A 19,837-nucleotide genomic window follows, 5' to 3' on the forward strand; every position below is an offset into this window, starting at 1 on the left:
AGCTTTAATTTCCACATTTATAGAATGGGAAGAATATTAGTGCTTCATAGGGTTCATGTCTAGAATGAATGAGCTTATGTATCAAAAGAACATAGCACCTGACCCAAAAAAAGACACTTTCAGCAAAGGTAAGCCTTCCTCACTCCCTCCCCTCACTCTAACATTTCCATGGGGGTTACTTCATGGCTCTTAGCTGCATTCAGATAGGTGATGTTGCCAGATAAGCAAACATCCACTATATGTCTTTCTTGAAACTTTGTTTTTGTTTTTTAGCTTTTTGTTCTGTTTTCTAATCTTTATCCTCCCGCTACCCCAACCAAAATTTGAGCCTGGATAGCCTGTGTTAGTTTTTGAGGTAGGAGTGGTTCATTTACCAGATAAATATACTTTGGAGGCAAGAAATATCAAGTAATGAACTCAGGCCATTGCCTCTCTCACCTTTGCTTAAAAAGAACAATGATTAAAATCACCCTTTCGGAACACCAGAGGAGATGATGGTCTCAATGCATGTAATCTTTTCCTTGAGATGGAGGAGATGATGGTCCGTATGCATATAATCTTTTCCTTGAGATTGACATCTGTCACTGTCTTCCCAAAAACTGAGTTGTTACATCTGATGGAAGCCAAGCCTCAGGCAAAGAAATAACTGTCGGTGCTGTCCTAAGAATGCTCAGATGAAAATAGTCCTCATTGAGTATTCCTATCCATCCACTTGTCCATTGCACAGCTATTAATACTTTGTAGTTATCTATTTAAGTTCTGATGCAGGAGAAGGAAGTATTTTACCTGGTATAAACAAATTTATTCAAAATGTTGGCATTGCTAGAGTGTTTCATAGAACTAAAAACATGTATGTCTCTATGTGTATATATACCAATACATGTATGCACATAATGCATATAGGCAGGGTTTGCTCATTTGATATGTGTGTGTGTGTGTGTGTGTGTGTGTGTGTGTGTGTGTGTGTGTGTGTGTATTGTCTCTCTCTCTCTAATTATATACATACGTATATATATAAAGCATTCAAGGGAAAACTTTTTTATTTTCTTCTTAGAAAGAAGGTTGCAGCATTCTTAAACTTAATGACAAAATGTCATTATCTTGATGGTGCTATAATGAAATTATCTGATTAACTTGACCATTTTTCTTCCCAACTTCTCATCTTCCCTTTGAAGTTGTATACTAGTCCAGGTTTATAGTAGTCTTCAGTATGATTCCATTCTAAAAGTTCATGTACTTTATACATATGTTATATAATTTGACAGAATTGTTATGTGAGTTATGTTTGATAGTAAAGCGAATTTAAATATTGCAGATTGGGCATAGCTGCCACATTGCTTTCATTGTACTCTTTTATTTTTTATTGAAGATTCAGATTTATTATGATCATTGATCATAATTGTATTAATTTTCTATTGCTGCATAATAAATTTCCCCAAAGTTTTACAGCTTAAAACAATAAATATTTATTTTCTCATTCACTTTCAGAGGATTGAGAATCCAGGTGTAATTTTGCTAGATCATTCTGGTTCTCTCTTTGGGTTTCTCATAAAGTTGCAGTCATGCTGTTAGCCAGAGCTGGGAATTGAAGAATGGCTTAGTGGGACTGGCGTATTTTTTCCACATTCACACATGTGGCTGTTGGCAGGAGGCTTTATTTCCTCACCACGGCGTGGACCTTTCTCTGTAGGGCAATAGGGCTGCCCACAAAAGCAAGGGACAAGAGAAAAAGTATGAGAGAAACATCAAGACAAAAGCTGCAGTGGTTTTTAGAACCAGTCTCAGAAATGAGTGACATACCATCACTTCTGCCATACGCTATGGGTCATGCTGACCAACCCTGGTACACTGTAGATAGCAACTATACAAGGGCGTGAATGCCCGAAGGTGAGGATCACTGGGAACTACCTTAGAGGCTGCCTACCACAGTGCTGCTTCATCTATAATGTGTGTAAACTATATAAACAGTACAAAATTCTCAGTATCAGATACTTGCCTCAAACATTCGATTATACCTTGGTGACTTTTCAGATAGGTATAATCATCTGTTTTTAAAAGTTCCTTAAACTTGGCTTATAATTCTCCATTCTTTTTGTTGTTGTTGTTGTTGTTGTTGATATGCCTTTAATCAGATTCTAAAATCTAAGATATTGCTCTTCATGCTATAAAACCCGTATTCCATTTCATGGGATGGATTGTACTTAAAACATTACAGATGCATATCAGTGGAATGTGGGGAGTCTGTGATTTCCGAATGAAACAAAGTTTCTGTCTAGAGCAGAAAAGGCAAATAGATTTCAGCTCAGTCTCAAGTATAGTTTTGTTAAGAATTCCAAGGCCTTATTCAACTTCACCGATGTGTGCCTTGATTGATTAGAGATGTCTGCAGTGAGTGCGGGGGGAGGGAGAGAGGACTAGACATGTAGGACACATGCCACATCTTTGCAATCTTTGGTCTTCTAGAGCATAGTGCTAACACAGGAACTCTGCCAGGATGAACAGTAATAATGCAAATAGTAGGCTGGAATAACAAAATAAACAAGGACACCCCGCCCCCCATATTCAGTATATAAGAGCTTTGCTTTTATGACCCCAGAGGATAACTGATTTCTAGTAGGCATAGTTTTTCTAATTTCTTTCCAGTCAAAGAGTTCACTAGTGACTCTTCAACGATTGTCTGAACTTGGGGTAGGACATCCCATTAGGTTGTCCTCAGGTAGGAAAGAATGTGGGTCATAACCTATATATGAATAAAATTGTCCTTATCAGCCTAGTATGCTAATTAAAGGCTTAAGTTAGTGTTTTCTCATTTAAAAATAAATAAAAAATAGAAAACACAAAAGATAACAATTGGAGGTTATGTTTTCTTATCTCCTAACTTTATTTTGCAAGTAGAGCCTATCTGAGGTAATTCTAATGTAATTAGAAATTAAGAGATTGAGGGGTGGGGGAGGATGGAGAGGAAGGTACAGTTTCTGGGGTAGAAATGAAAAGCTACTATTTTTGACTTTTCCTAAATCCATGACAGATTATTTTAACTCCACTTTAGTGAACAATGTCAGGAGCCCTCCTACTGAAGACCTCATTTGGCCATTTTGATTTTTAAGGAGTTAAGAAATACCCACTGACAAACTACTAAGGTCTGAGGCTTACTTAATGAAATGTCAGGGCAATTTCTATACTCCCAACCAGATAAGGAGAATGTGTGTAGGCACCTCACTATCTTTTGCAGGTATGAGAATCCTGAGCATTTCATTCTTAACAAGACTATAATGAAGAAACCAAAAAAGAACTTAAAGGAGGAAATATTGAGCTTTTTTATATTTTATCCCTCAACATGTCTTAACTCTGAATAAATTATAAGGTATTGAAATCACTAGTTTGTATATAATCATCTATGTGATAACTGAGTTAGCATATCCAGTTACTAGTACAGTGACTGATATGTGTAGGGAATAAATATTTATCAGATGAACAAATACTACCATTGCCAATTTGGAGAAGCAATTGGTGAGAAAAAACTATATGGGCTTAGTGTTAGACAGACCTGTATTCTAATGTTTGCACCACCACTTTTGAATGCGGCCTTGGTTTAATTGAAATTATTTCAGTTGTCTGTATCTCCCGTTCTCATCCAAAAGCGAGGATAGTGACTTGTATCTCTCAGGATTATTTTGAGAATTAAATTAAATAAGGAGTGTAAAACCCTGGCAAAATACCTGGCACATGATGAATGATTAACAGATGTTCATTCCCCCTCCCTTTCTTCTTTGATATACTATTGCTTTTTGCCAATGAAGGAGTTTTAAATGACAACATTTGCACAGCTGCAAATAGAACCAGTAGCCAAAACCTACACTTATGCCACTTTGCAGTTTGTCAGAAGCCCTGTGAGGAGCAGAGAGGTTGCATTGCTCAGGAGCCTGAGACAGCTTGCTCTGGTTTTCCTATAAATATCTAGGAAGGGACGTAGCGATATGAAGCGCTGTGTGAGCAACTGTCATCTAAAGGCAAGGCCAGCCAGCTGGCTGAGGTTATTCAGAATGGCAAAGCCCACTGAAATGAATAAAACATCCAGATCTAGATAGCCATCAGCAAACTCTTTTCTTCTCCCACTTAACCAATGACAGGTGTAACTGAGGCATGAAGCATGTTTTTTAGTATTTCATTGGGGTAATATAAGCAAATCTTCTGGGACTGTGTAAAGTACTTTGGAAATTCACCTTTCTGAGGTTATACTTTTATTTAGCCAGATGTGGAATTCTGTCTGCCTCCATGACCCTTTATTTAAATTTATCAGCAAATACTAATTTTTACACTTCCCTATATTAGTCTGCTAAGGCTGCCATAGCAAAATACCACAGACTGGTTGTCTCAGACAAGAAGTTTATTTTCTCACAGTTCCAAAGGCCAGAAGTCCAAGATCAAGATGTCATCAATATTGGTTTCTGGTAAGACATCTCATCCTGGGATATATAGACAGCTACCTTCCTACTGTGTCCTCACATGGCCTCTTCTCTCTGTGTTCATGGAAAGAGAAAGATCTCTGGTGTCTCTTCCACTTCCTACAAAGACAGCAGTAGCCCTCTTACTCCACTTACCTCCCCAAAGACCCTATCTCCAAATATAGCCATATTAGAGTTAGGGCTTCAACATATGAATTGAAGGGGGTGGGGGCACAATTCAGTCCTTAACAGTTGTTTCTCCCTTAAATTACTTTCCATAAGAGCTCTAGCACTTTCCTTTTCTTTATCCAACAATCTTCATTATAATGTAACATACAATCTTTCTTCCTATATATTTACCCAGTTTTAGGCAAATTGCAAGAATTAGTCCAAACCAGGGTGTTTTCTCTTAGGCCCTAGTCTTTAGTGGAAGAAGCAGCTGAGGGAAAGGGGAAGTGTGGTAAACAGAATAATGGCTTCCCAACGATGTCCACATGCTAATCCCCAGAACCTTTGAATGTGTCAGGTTATGTGATAAAGGGGCATAAAGGTTACAGATAGAATTAGTGTTGCTAATCAACTGACTTTAAAATAGAGAGATTATTCTCGATTATGCCGGTGGATCTAATTACATGAGTCCTTAACAGTGGAAGAGGGAGACAGAAGAGAAAGAGGTGTGGCTGAGGAAGCAGGGTCGGAAATATGCTGTGTTGCTGGCTTTGAAGATTGGGGCCGCAAGCCATGGAATGTGGGTGGCCTTTAAGCTGAAAAAGCAAGGAGACAGATTCTAGAGGCTCCAGAAAGGAATGTATCCTTGCCAATATCACTTTAGCCCAATGAGATCCAAGTTGAACTTCTGAGCTACAGAACTATAAGCCAGTATAAAAGTGTTGTTTCAAGCCACTACATTTGTGATAATTTGCTATGACACCATTAGAAAACTAATACAGGGAGTTGGAGGTGGAAAGGAGAGGGTAATGAATATGGTGGACTTAGAATATGTCAGGCATGGAATTAAGGGTTTATATATGTTATCTCTCAGTGCACTATTGAGACAAGTTAGGAAACTGAGACTCAGAGTTTAAGTAACTTTCCCAGAGACACAGGTAACCAAGTTAGTACATGAGCAATCTGGAATTTCAAACCAGGTCTGCATAGTCTGTGCTAAAGAATAGTCACCCTGGTCTGCTTGTAACCCTAGCTCTGCTACTGTGTGAGGATAGGATACTTGAACTCGCTCAGCCTACGTTTCTTCAGTTGTAAAAATCGTAGGGAAAAATAAGATTCATGAGATTTGTCTGAAAAGCAAATTGAGAAATCGGTATCAAAGAACATTGTAAAGTACAAAATGTGTGTCCAATGTAGTCTTCTCCAGCTGCCACCTCAACATACATACCAAATGAATGACCTAGAATATTGAAGGGGCCAGAGATCGTCCTGGGTCACACCTGGACTTTGTTACTTAGCATCTGCAGTATTATGAAAATTTCCATCCCTCTGCCAGGTGGTGGGTACCTAGAAATGTGGCTTTGGCTGCATTCTGAATCATTCGAGTGGCTGAAAATCCCAGTGTAGTAAAATCGCCTCAGTGAGAGGGAATGAGCAGTAGGATGAGTGTTTAGCCAAACCACCTACCATCGTGTTTGTTGTCGGTAGCACTTTATACACTAATAGCTAACACAGGATTTGTTTTGCTAACACTAGTAATTATTTGATGTAAATAATTATAACTTAAAGCCTAGGATTTGAATAAGTGTTTAGCAAATAAACTCTAGTCAAAATTGTTTGAATTATCAAAATGATTCAGTTATTACCTACTATCAAATGTGTGACTAGACCTTTTCAAGTTACTTGGATATGAGAATATTGGTGAAGAGGGCTAGTAGTCCTGGTTATTTGGTGACTTATTTAAACTAGTTGAATAAATCAAACTTTTTTCCTGATAAAATTACTTTCTGTACACATATATCTGAATCATTTACTGATCATCAATTATAAATAATTAAATTATTATAGATTACAAAGTTACCACTTTCGAGCATTTTATACTCAGTAGTATAGCAATAGTAATATATCAGTGGAACGTCTAATGGTTCCATGCATCAAACATTTATTGACCCCCACTTTCTGTGAGCCTGACATTGGGGCTATAAAGATGAGTAGGACATTTTCCTGCATTCCAGAAGCTAACAGCCTAGTGGGCAAAGCTAAACATATTAAGAATTCATTGCCACATGATGTGAATAGTATAAGACTGCTGTGGAAGCAGGCTTCACACAAGTACTTTTTATTCATACGTAATCAATTTTTATGAATTTTGCGGCAAGTGCTTTAAAAATGCTGTAGATATATAATCTGATCATTGAATTAATCAGTCAACATGTCTTTATTTCGTCTTGTAAAATTAAAGACCCCTTTTTAGGTGGTCATTTAATCCATCCCAGGACTTCCATACCATTGTTGTTGTAATCAACAGAGCCTCCGAGAAAGTGTAATATAATGGTTAAATTATCAGAGGCCAGATTTGGATCCACATCCTGGCCCTAATACTTACTAGTTTTATGACCTGGAGTGAGCTATTTTATCTCTCTTAGTATTAATTTCCTTATATATAAAATGAGGACTGTAAGTATAACTCTTTTCCTTCTTTAAAATATGCTAAAGTTCTAAAAGACAATTAAATCCATTTATTCAGAAGTCCAAGGTGGCACCATTGGAAACAATCAGTATATAAAATTCATGGGAGAACTATAAAAGTTGATGGCATGTTTGGTTTTTATCCCATAAGTTTTTACTGTAATTGAAGGTTTCTATGTAAGAGCACTCACTATCAAATGGCTTTTGCACTTATCCATTATGGAGTCAATAATACTGATAAAATACCTCATCAGGAAACCCTCAGAGTCCCTTCCGGCTTTGTGATTTTTAGGATATTCAATTCTCTAATATAATATGCATGTTTATATTTTTATATCTGCAGTGTAGTCGGTTTAACTTTGGTAGAAAAATAATATTAGAATAATTATAAAATTAGTTGAAATTTTATGTTTCAAATAATTTTGGTTCTTTTTAAGATTTCAAGTTTGAGTAATTAAGAAAAATACATTTAGTCAGATATTTATTAAACTCATTTTATTGGGTAAATTTAGTAAGCCATGTAACTTGTATTATAATTCTTACTATTTTAGTAATAACATTAAAAATTAAAGCGGTTTTTGTATTTCATGCACTTCTACTCAAAAGTGAGAAGTTAATGTGGAACCTTTGGCAGTGATCATGCCAAACTTGATTCTAATTAAATTTAGCTTCATTAATCTACATTCTGACAGTCTTTTGATTATTAACATATATTTAAAGTAGCATGAAATATATATTTATTGTCTGTATTCTGTATTTTAGAAAGAACAACCTCTTTGGTTTGTAAAAGTTGTACATGTTCTTCCTGGGAAAGTAGTAGTCTCGGCTTCATCTTGAAATGCTCTCTTCTTCCTTGACAGTGATTTAGAGTGACACTATCTGCTGTGACAAATTGCCACCTTTCAGTGTCTTAATGCTCACCAGTCAATGCAGGAATTCCTGTTTGATGGATGGTTTATTTTTCCTTTGGGTGGTGATTTTGAGACCTCAGCACCTTCTAGCTCATAGTTCTACCATTCCCTAGTGCCTCAGTGTCCTCTATATTCAGTTAGTGGATGAGGACTAAGAGTAGAAAAGGCTCTCTAGCTTCTTAAATAGCCCTGGCCCACAAGACATAAACATCAATTGTCTCGCCTTCCATCAGTGGGAATTTGTCACATGCTCACATAAGGATGTAGTTAGTGGGAGCTGGGAAATGTAGTCTCTGCCTGGGCAGATGCCTCCAGTTCTACGGTGTGGTAACAATATACCAACTACAAAATTCTACTTAATTGTTTATTAGTATCTAATAGTACAGTGTATAGATACCAGTGTCAGTAGGACATGTTCTCTGAGTTCTCTATTTTTTTATGCTATCATGATCAAAAGTTGCATCAATTTTTCAAGTTACCCAGAGCTATAATCTGTGACTAGAAGAGAATTTCTTTTGTTGAAAAATTAATTGCATCAGCTTTGAACCTGGGATGTTTTGGCTCTATACAAAATTACCAGCAATCTAAGCCTCTGTATGTTCTTTGAAAAACTATAATTAATATTTCCAAATTTTTTTCAGGAATTTTCTTTTCAGTGTTCTAGTTTTGCAAGTCTAATGACATAGCATTTTTTTAATTTTATTTTTTAATTACAGTTAACATTAAATATTTTATATTAGTTTCATAGCAATTTCTATATTATGAATAAGTAGTATTTTACTATAGCTTTAGAGTCTTATAATATAATTTGATATTTGAGATCTAAAGATGTTTTTATTACATCCATGCCCCACATAATGACATTTTGGTCAGTGATGAACCACGAATATGACGGCGGCGCCATAAGATTATAATGGAGCTGAAAAATTCCTATCACCTAGTGATATCATAGCCACTGCAATGTTGTAGCATAACATATTCCTCCTTTGCGGTGATGCTGGTGTAAAAATATGTTATTGGTTTATGTATTTACTACCCTATGCTTTTTGTCATTATGTTAGTGTTTACTCTTTCCATTTATATTAAAAAAAAAAAAAAGGTTTGCTGTAAAACTCTGCGTCGTGTTACTCCGGCAGCAGGCTCATCCATCTCACGTTTACCACGTCTCTTGATTACATCATGTTCTCTTGATCTTGTGTTGTTCTGTACAGTAGCATGCTGTATAGGCTTGTAGCCCGGGAGCAATAGACTATATCATGTAGCCAAGGTGAGCAGTAGGCTATACCATCTAGGTGTGTGTAAGTGCACTCTATGATGTTCACGCAATGACAAAATCACCTAACAGTGCCTTTCTCAGTATTTATCCCCGTCATTAAGCAGTGCACGACTGATTGGATTTTTAAAATTGCAAAAGATATCTGATGTATTTTTTTTTGTAAAAAGTACCATAAATATATAATAAAAATAAAATTTGTTTTCAAAACTGTAAAGGATTTGTATGGGATTCTGCTAGTATTCGATCCAAGCCTCACTTGATTTCCAAATGCCTTACTACAAAATGCTCATAGTGTTATTAGAAATATTCATTTTGACTTTAGGAGTATATTTCCAAAATTATGTAAGAAGGGGGAAGCTTTGTATATCAGTGGGAACAAACTGCCTGTAATTTTCTCTTACACACATTTGGAATGGATACTTCGTATTACTAATCTGTAGTCATTCTCATAATCAGTACCTGAAAAGATTACATGCTGCCTCATGGCTTGGTGACTTTTTATAATTTTATTGACATGATTCACTTGATGTTCTTACCTTCTAATTTATTTTCAATTGGGATTATTTTTTTTAAGTATAAATCTTTTATTGTCATTACTACTTGTAGTTTATGGACAATTGTAAAATTTTCCAGTGTTTTCAAGTTACTGGTGCCAGAAACAGATTGAATTAACATATATTTTCTTATTTGTTCTTGTTTTCTGGTTCATATGAATGTTATATACATAAGATTACATGCCCACCCTCCAAAAAAAGGACATTGGAAGTTAATTACTTTGGCTCATTATTCTACAGCATTATCTTAAACATGATCAAATAATACTTTGAATCCTGCTAAATTTACAATACTATACAAGTAGTGCTATCTACAATGAAAGATTAACAAAAAGACCTCTTTCATCATCACAGATGGTTATAAGAATGAATTTTTACAAAACTAGACCACTTTTTTATCTTTATACCACTATTCTCTTAACCTGCTATCCTATATTTTTATTTTGAAAGAAAGCATTGTGCATGCTAGGAGGTAAGAAACATAAGAAGAGTAATTATAATGAAATTTAAATAATTCGCTTACTGTTCTTTTGCCAATAAAATAAAACATGTTCTCTTAGGTTTTTTATTTAAAAAGCTCTAAAATATGTCTTTCAGTTTACTGTTATAAAAGAAAAAAACTCAACACTGTCATCTTTCCAAATCAAATATTAATGTTTCCCAATAACAGATTTGGCAGTTATTCAGAGGCGAGTAGTATTATGCTTTTTAGATATTCAGATAGCTAAATATTTAGATATTCAAATCTCAACTGCTGTTGATTGTTCCCCAAGTCAGGTCAGATGCAGTCTCTGCAGGAACATTTGCCAGAGGTAGTATGTTCAAAAATGGAAGATTTTTATGTTTCATAGTCAGCCTCATTTATTTTCAAGACCTCTAAATTTTTCATACTAAGTTGCAGCATCTCACTTTATGAACTATGGGGTCTTTATTAATTAAACAGAATCAACAGGGCTGATTTATTCTCTTTCGCAGTTGAATTGCCAAGCACACAAATCAGAGAGGAAATATTTCTAATACTAGAATGTTCTCCAACTCAGTAAATCTGGGATTATCTCATCATACTGATTATGTCAAAGCTCTTCGGTTACAGTGCTCACTATCACATAAAATCGAATGGTATACAGACAAATGCCCCATTCTAGCATCATAAGAACAATTCCAAGTTTCTCTTAGAAAAATCAGAAAGCCCTAATTATCAATAAAGCTAGCCATGATCATTTATTGACTATATACTCATTGCCAGGCACTTTACATGCATCACCTGAGTTTTAGAAGCATTGGCTCTGGATGTTTTTCCAAAAGACCAGAAGTGAAATGTGAACTTGAACTGTAGAACACTATTCCCCTGTTGCTTAAGTTTGATTTTTTTCTAGTCAGTAGCTGTTGTAATTGCATGTTTGGTATTTAGGATTTTTTAAAAATGTACAGAAAAGCATATTGTGAACATAAGATTAATTAATTAATAATTTATGGTATTATATTTGTATTTGGAGTAAGATCAGATATTGACTTATTGCTTAAAAGTGCTTAATGAAAGTTATTGGCAAGGATTACTTTCTGGTGGAACTTTCTAATATTCATTGTTCAGAATCTATAACTACATATTTTTCTTAGACAATTTGCTTTTGATTATTTTAAATGATCAGTTTAATGGAATATTCACATATGGGCAATTATAATATTTCAAGCATGAGAATATTATTTTTTAAAGTCAAAGAGGAAAGCATGCACTTATCCTTCAGGTAATTATTCCTGTTTTTCTTCCTTTCCACCCTCCCCAATTAGGGAACATTGTAGAGGAGAGCGTATTTGTAATAATTTAAAGTCTCTTTTGGAATAACATTGTAAATGTGCTGATAAACATTAAAGTATATATACCAAAATTTTAAAATTAGAAAAACTGTCTCATCAGGCTTTTACCTTTTTAGTTTTAAGCATGTATTTTGTATAAAATAATGTGTCTTCATTTCACCTTGCAGTAGCATTTTAGCCCACTTATGTTATACTCATTAGTATTTATTTAAAACCACTTTCAATTTAGGCAGCTTTCCAGCTTTATAAAGGCCTTGAAATGAAGTTAACCTGTGCAGAGACAAATGCTTTAGTAGGTTTAGCCTCCATAATTAGAAATTCCATTAAATTGTTTTAGAGATAGTAGTAACATGGATTACTGTGAAGAGAATAATGATTCTTTGTACCACTTAACTGCACTCTGAGCTTCTAAAACTATGAAGATGTCTGAAGTCCGGGCCTTACCACCTTCACCTTGATTCTTACCTAATGGTGAAACTATCAGTGATCTTCTCCCATAGAAAGATGCATTTTTAATACTTAAACAGAGAAGTGGAACAATTTGTATAAAAGGGTATGGACAGAATTTAAGAGTATAGGATTGGAAACCAGCCAAATCCAATAATGACAGTGAAAGCAACCATTTGTACTAAGTCCAACATTTTCAGTTATTGTCATCAACAGCCAATAAAGCAAGTGCAATTTTGTGATAATTCCCAAATTGTGCTCTGCAGAACACTAGCCCTATGTGAGTGCTGATAGGGACATGTTAGTTTGAGGAATATCACATACTCTTGGAGAGTCATAGAACACAGTAGTATATTTAAGGCTCTGGGAAATACTACAGTAAAGAAACCTACTTAACTATGTTAAACCTAGTGTATCTCAGACTTTGACCGTAGAATTCCCTCTTCACATAACATTTATTTAAAACCCTTGGAATACACTTTGAAAAATGTTACCCTGTAGTGTAGGAGATACTTTCATTCAGATCCTCAATCTTATTTGATTCTCATAAGTGCCAGTCCTCAAAAGAACTACTGTAAGATATGATGCTGCTTCTGAGGTTGAATTTGAATAGGTTGGGGCAGGACAAACTGTGCTAGGATGGATGAGGTCAGTGGGGTCAATCAAGGCTAGAAAGAATGTCCAAGGAGAAGAAACAAATCATCCTAATTTCAGAAGCTGCCTGTCCAAACTCAGGAGCCAGGCAGATAGTGGTAGGTTTATCAGATTCATCTGTCTGAAGGCTGGGAGTTGGGTACTAGGTCTGAGAAACAAGCTTTGTGATGTTTCACCACTACCTGAGCATGCCCTGTATCTCGTGTTTGTCCTTACCTCTGTTTGTGTTCTTCCCTGAAATGTCTAGTCATTTGTTTTGAGAACATGTTAGGTACCATAAATCCAGCATAGTTACTTCCCTTAAGGAGCTTTATATGTAGTAAGAAGGCCTAAAAATAATAGGTATTTATAATATAACACAATTAGAGATAAGACCATGAGCACAGATTGGAGGAATCTAGAGGAAGATCTGGTTCTTTACAATTAGTATGAGTTAACTAGATTAACAATGTGGGAGGAAGATAGTAGCAGAGAAAAAAGTACTGTTGAAGCAGATTAAAAAAAAAACAAGGTATATTTTACTGTAGAGTATGTATTTGATCGAGAAAACATTGGTTTGCACTGAATTTTTAGCAAGTGAGCAACAGTATCTGATTTGTCATTAGAAAGATCTCTTGACTGGAGTGGAGCCTGAATTAGAAAAGAGCTAGAACAGAGGCAGAGAGACAAGCAATTTCAGTGACCCAGGCTATAGCATTGAAAAGGGAGAGGAAGGAGGCGATTCCAGAGATGTTACAGCAAGACAGTCACAGGACTTGCTGACTGAACGGATGTCAGGTAAGAAAAAGAGAGGAATCAAAGGTGAAGAATTCTCTTGCATTTCTTTTTACCAAAGAAGAAAAAATGAAATATTTTTTGTTGAACTTTAAAACATATCTAAAACTTATTGAAACAATTGGATCCAGTTCCAGTTGCTTACTGCCGTAGGGTAGAAAATGTCACTAGGATCGTACTTGCATGGATGGGTAGAAGGACAGTCTTCCAGATTGTAATTGCGTTCCTTGTTCTTCTCAAGTCACGTAACACAGACTACATCCTGGATCCATCCTGTGATGAGTGCACTGAACCTGTCTTGCTCAGAGGAGAATGAAGAGGATTGCTCCAGAGAACTTCCTGACCAGAAGAGTTAATAGTTTTCTGTAGGAGGTTGAGCGCCATGGTCTTCTAGCATCTCAGTCCACGCAGATGACTCTGAGACTCAATGGTCTAAAATAGGAGTAAAACATACTATTTATTGAAGTTGTGACAATGGAGACTCTGGATTTAGCCTATTTTTGTAAAACTTTTTGATATAACTGTATACATTTATTCACGAGATCATTTGCCACTATAGTAGTTCTTTAAGAATAATCTAGTCATATTTTTTTGAAATCATATGTAACTAGTTTTTTGTATTATGTATATTTTTTCATATGTAATTAGATATTTGTAATTTTATATACAATTCTTTATAGTGCATCTGATATGATTTTTATAACTAAGACTTACGTTGTAAAATTATATGAACATAGTGAAACACTTCATTTATTTGATAATTCACCAACCTTTTATATTTGTATCATAGGAAAGTGATTTAAGAAAGCTGTTGGTGTTTTTTAAAGATCACAGTTAGACAGCTATCTCACAGGCTACTGAATACAGTCTGCATTTTTATGGGGCTTTCTAATTTACATAATGCTTTTCAGACCCTGTTTTATTTAAACCATATAACACGCCTGTGAGGCACATCCAGTGGGTAATTTCTATTCTTGTTTTTCAGTTAGGGAAATAGTGGTTCAGAGAAATGAGGCGCCTTGTCCTGGAGCCGAAACCCATACCTAAATCTTCTGATTCCACGCCCAGGCCTCTTTCCACTGCACCCTGCTGTCCCAGCAGAGGGAGGTTACAGCCCAGCACGCAGGGCACCGTGGCTCTGTTGATGCAGCTGAGCTCCACAGCTGTGCACTCCGGTGGCCACAGAGATTCAGAAGGCACCTTGAGTTAAACATGACCCCCACATAACCCCACTGTTCTCCTATAAACCCAACCCCCTTCTTCACCCCCAAACCCTCCCCAGGTAAGAGCATGGTTTTGTGATGTTTCAACCGGCTTCTTGCAGCTGCTCGCATTCTCCCGAAGTAAAAGGGTTGGCTCACATCAGGGAATCTCCCTGCTTAGGTTGCCCTTGCCAGAAGGAGCAGTTGAGGAGAGGTGATGAGAAGAGGGGCACCCAGACTCTCCTCTGCTATTAAAGGAGAGACATCCTTGAACTCTTCTGCTATGAGTCCAAGGCTGGCCTCATTATTGCTGATATCACCCTTCAAATTAATTATACTTTTGATCTTATTTTATTTTACAGTAAGGATGTTACTAGACAGTTTCTTTTAGTAATAAGCCATTGACTTGGAGTGCTAAAGATTTTCTCTCAGTTTAATGATTAAAGCCTGGAGCTGAGAAATGGGAGGGTGGAATGGGGAGAACATCATTTTAAATGTCCTGGGCGTTAGGTACCAACTGAATAATAAAAAGGCACTTATTCTTATCCAAAGTTTTATTTTTAGGTAATATACTTAGAAAGTAAGAGTCATTCATCAGAATCCCTGTTCCAAAACCACACCTGGTAACACTGGGAAGCCGTCGTGTGTCACTCTGGCCTATTCTTTTCTCTCTCCCGGCCCATCACTAAAATTCCTCCTCTTCTTCTTCTTATCCTCCTCTCCTCTTCCCTCCCTTCTCTTGCTCTCCTTCTCTCCCCACCTCTGAAGTACAAATAGGAAAACAACACAGAACTTTGAGGAACCTTGGGGATCATCAGATTCAGTGATTTACAAACATTTTCTGCTGAAAAAGACTCATTTTTTAAATGACTTCTTATGCAGAATCCCAATATATATTAACAGATTTAAATATATATATATTGCTGCTCTGCTTGAAACAAGGCCTGGAGCCCAATGAAAGCAGCCCCCAGCACTGCTGTGCAAACCTGGGCTCCTCAGGATGTAGAGTAAGAATCATCAGTCCTAACTGTTTATGCAGTGAGACAGTTAGTGGCCAGGGCAAGATTAGACCTAGATCCTAAGTCTCCTGGTCTATTAAATTTCATATAGCATATAATATAGATGTCTCTCATAAATATATGTATACATTGTGTTCATCCATACATTTCTGACGATATGTAGGATTTATAATTTATGTCTTGAATTAAATAACAAGGTCACATCAGACTGGTAGTCACCCATTAGCCCTGAGAAAAGTTTCAGAATGGCTGGAGAAGACTTGTGTTTCACCTGACAGCTCGTTGAATATTAGGAAGCTTTAACAAGACAAGTTTTAAGAGAAGCCCCTGAGGGAGCTCCTTCCTTGTATCCCCCAGAGGTGAGATTCTCAAACACCTGAAGTTACTTTTATAAGTTCGTATGTATAATTGTGAAAGTACAGACTTTTCGTTGTTGCCAAATTAATGGTATGAAATTTCCTTCCCCATTCTGAGAGTGTTTTTCTCATTTGTTTCTAGTGAGGAAACACGAAGGAGATGCTAGAGTCACTTGAGATCAAGGTCCTCGGGCACACATTTCACTGACAGACACCTCATATGTTAACTTGCTATTTTGTGCCACTTTACTCTCTGCTTCTGTCAAATACCTAATGAAAAAGGCCTATAAAAACTATAATATTTATTAAGCATTTTGCTCCATACATTATGATTAGCAGTTTACGTATGTTATTTCATTATCGTCTTAAAACAACCCATGAGGCAGGAATTATAATTACCTTATTTTGTGAAGGAGAAACTTAGGTTTAGAGAGAGTTGCTAATCTTTGCTTTACAGTCACACAGCACCTACGTGTAGAAGCTGGGTTTAAGGCAGGTCCCACAGAGCCAGTTCTGTGCAGAAATTAGATTTCATTGTGTGTGATTCTAAGGGCGGAGCTGGGATCTGTGGGTTAATTTTACAAAGAGGCAGGTTCCGGTGCAGTGAAATAAGGAACTTTCTGGTAGTTAGTGCTCAGGAAAGAATTTCCCAGGAGAATGTGTAAGCCCTGTTCCAGGTGGCGTTCAGTCAATCTGAACTCCTTGCTATAGGAATGTTGCTGAGGATGTTCAGCGTCTGAATTGGCTGGAACCATTTGAGCAGTCTCTGAAATCCCTTCCTCTTTATGCTTCTGTGGCCTCTAAACCAACAGATAAATGCCCTAAGAGATGCTCAAAGAAATATATGATGGGGACTCATTAAGAATTTTTTTCCATTGCAGAACAAACCCCAAGTTATGATTTGGTGCGTTGACATTTACATAGCTAATCTTTCTTTAATATAAATCAACCTTATCAACATGGTCACTGTAAACTCTTCTCCATTGACCTACTAACTCCAGTTTTAGGGTTAGAACAATGTTCTCAGTGTTCTATTGTCCTTCCATCTTATACTAAAGAGCAACCAGGTTTTGCCATCTTTATAAATTCTCAGAATATTTCCTGAGCACCAGCAGTGAGCCAAGGAAGCGCTGTGTTCGGCACTATGGTGAAGTCAGCCAATTAGCTTGCCACTTCCTGGGTTCTGCTTATTGTCGGTAGAGAGTAGAAAGCTCCTCAGGTGGCCAGAATTGAGCAGCTCCTCTTAAATTTTTGAACTTTAAAAACATCTATTTCTATTTAAAAATCAAGTAGTATAGCATTGAAAAAAGTAAAAAAAGAAAAAGAAAGAAAAATAGCCCATCTCAGTTTCCAGAGATAGCTAATATTAATCACTAATATTTGATGAGAATTTTCACTTTAAGGAAGTCATACTATTAAGCAGCTTTCTTTTCACTTAATATACCGTGGTCATTATTTTTTTTTATGTGAATACATAGGTTAACGTTTTATTTCAAATGTCTGCATAAAATACTACCCAAATAACTCATAATTTCTGTAGCCAGCAATCTGTCTATGGACACTTAGGCTGTTCAAAGTTTTCTTCTGTTACTAGCAATGTCACAGTAAAACTTCTTATATTTAAATTTTTATATTCATTAAATCCTTTTCCTCATATACCTGTCTTGTGCCAACATGTCTATAGTGGGAATACATTCATGACGGTAAATTGCTATGTCACAGATATGCTCATTCTAATTTTGGTAGGTATTCATAAATTTTCTTCCGAAAAAATAGAACCAATTTACATTACCACCAATAGTATATAACAGCCTCTTTTCTTTATATTACAGGACTTGTTTTGGTCCTAAGACTGCCAATAATGTTTCCAGTTGTTTTTGTCTTCAGAAAAGTAACCTTCTTTCATCATTGCCTAAGGACCTGAACTTTTTCATTATTAGGTTTCAGTTAATTGTCCTGCAGCAGCAGAGACTGACTCGCTGTGTAGAGAGGAGTCTGGCAGTGATGAATTCACTGTCAAACACATTGGTGCTCTCAGCTTTTTACCTGAAAATATTGACCTTTCCTACTTTATGTATAACTGTGATGAGGACCAACTTTTAAGTGAGAGCCCTTGGAAAAGTACAAGGCACAATGCAAACTGACCTACAAGTTTTTTGAGCCTCAGTTTCCCCATCTGTATAAGGAGGATAGTAATACCCTGCCTCTTTCCAAATCAGTTCAATTCAGCAACCATTTCCTGAGCACCTGCTCAATGCCAGCCAGACAAGATGCAAGGCTGTGAAGTGACCACACTAAGTGGTACTGGTTCCCAAATCAAGAAGCTCATAATCTAAAACCTTTTTCCTTTCTTTTCTTTCTTTTTTGTTTTCTTTTCTTGCAAAAATCTTTTATTTTTTCCTGAAAGGAGTAAGAAGTTAGGGGTTTGTTTAGTAAGAACCCCTTGAAGAGAGGCCCTTTATCACTCTCTGAAACTTAAATAATTCCAAAATAATATTAACAACACCCCTTGCCTAGAAATGAAAAGAAACATACTGTATGAAGGACCTCTCCAATAATAAATGCAAAGCAGCTGTAAAAATATAGAGTCAAATGATACTTTCATAAAATGTTTTCAAAATTAGAAAATATTATTCTTTAGGGGGAAACGGGACATTTTTATTTTCTCTGCTAAGTACAATGCAATTTTTTCAAGGGTCAGCAAACCTGAATTTTACAATTTATAGAACAGAAAGAACTGAGCTAACTTTAAAACTCTACTAAAACTGATGTACTCTACTACGTATAACTTTGGAGATGATGAAAAGAACTTTAAACAGACTATGCCTATGGAGCTTGACTTTAGAAATAAAATACCCAAGATGTTTTAACCACAACTATCCACATAAAGTTTCATTGTACCTGCATGATGATTATGTAAATATTAAATGCAATTCTGTATTCGCCTTCTTCACTTGAGTTTTTTACATTTGACTACTTCGGTTAACTTTTTATTTGAGTTTTACTCTTGTGGTGGGGCATCTAAGAAAAAGTGCAGTCATATTAATAGCTTGGACCACCCCCCCCATTCCCATTCCCTCACCACCAAATTCCTTTTTATCACCGCCCTGTTTATTTCTTTCACATTATTTATCAATTTGTAATAATATTTTGTTTATCTTATTAATAATAGGAGTGATAATAGGAGTAAACTCCATGGAGGCAGGGATTTCTCTGTCTTGTTCACTATTGTATCTTCAGGACCTAGCACAGTGCCTGTCACATCGTAGGTGTTCAATGCATACTTGCCCAGTTGAAGGCGTAATGTTCGGTCCATAGCTAAGACCTAGTATCCAGCTTAACTCTCATGCCTTTGTATTCATTTATTCATTTTAAACACTTACCAAGTACTGCTAGATGCCCGACACTTTGCTAAGTACCAGGGAAGCAATGCAAAACAGACTTTGTGATCCTAGCCACAATGTCATTATATTTTACACAAAAGACTTTTAACATAAATCAGCCAAAGCTTTTCCATTTATTTCTCTCTCCCCGTTTTTATCCCATATTTAAACTTCTAGGCCATTAAATGTTCATTGCCTCAAGAAAAGAGGTGTGACAGCAGAAAGCAGAGGAATACATCCTCTCTGAGTTTCAAAACTCTGGCTCCTTAGGGAACTGGAAAGAATGCATGATTTAGATCAAAGATTTGAGAGCCCACATAATGAGGAAGAACAAGGCTTTCCTACTCCCTGTCTGGAAAATAAT

At 36.3% G+C, this 19,837-nt stretch overlaps 1 protein-coding gene across 6 annotated transcripts in view; it reads left to right on the forward strand.

Annotated features, from left to right (window-relative positions):
• Positions 1 to 19,041, forward strand: part of STXBP4 (syntaxin binding protein 4) — a 136,720-nt gene extending 117,679 nt beyond the window's left edge. For 5 of the 6 annotated variants that reach the window (XM_039885687.1, XM_039885685.1, XM_039885686.1 and 2 more), the window contains one exon: positions 13,755 to 14,002. In XM_039885687.1, coding sequence (XP_039741621.1) covers positions 13,755 to 13,869 — 115 coding nt within the window. In that variant the 3' untranslated portion in view covers positions 13,870 to 14,002. Of the gene's footprint in view, positions 1 to 13,754 lie in introns of all 6 variants that reach the window. The other variant, XM_039885684.1, reaches the window with a different exon arrangement.
• The last annotated feature ends 796 nt before the right edge of the window (positions 19,042 to 19,837 follow it).

The sequence above is a fragment of the Pteropus medius genome, unplaced genomic scaffold (assembly GCF_902729225.1).
Source record: "Pteropus medius unplaced genomic scaffold, Ma_sr-lr_union100, whole genome shotgun sequence".
In the NCBI taxonomy this organism is placed as follows: Eukaryota; Metazoa; Chordata; class Mammalia; order Chiroptera; family Pteropodidae; genus Pteropus; species Pteropus medius.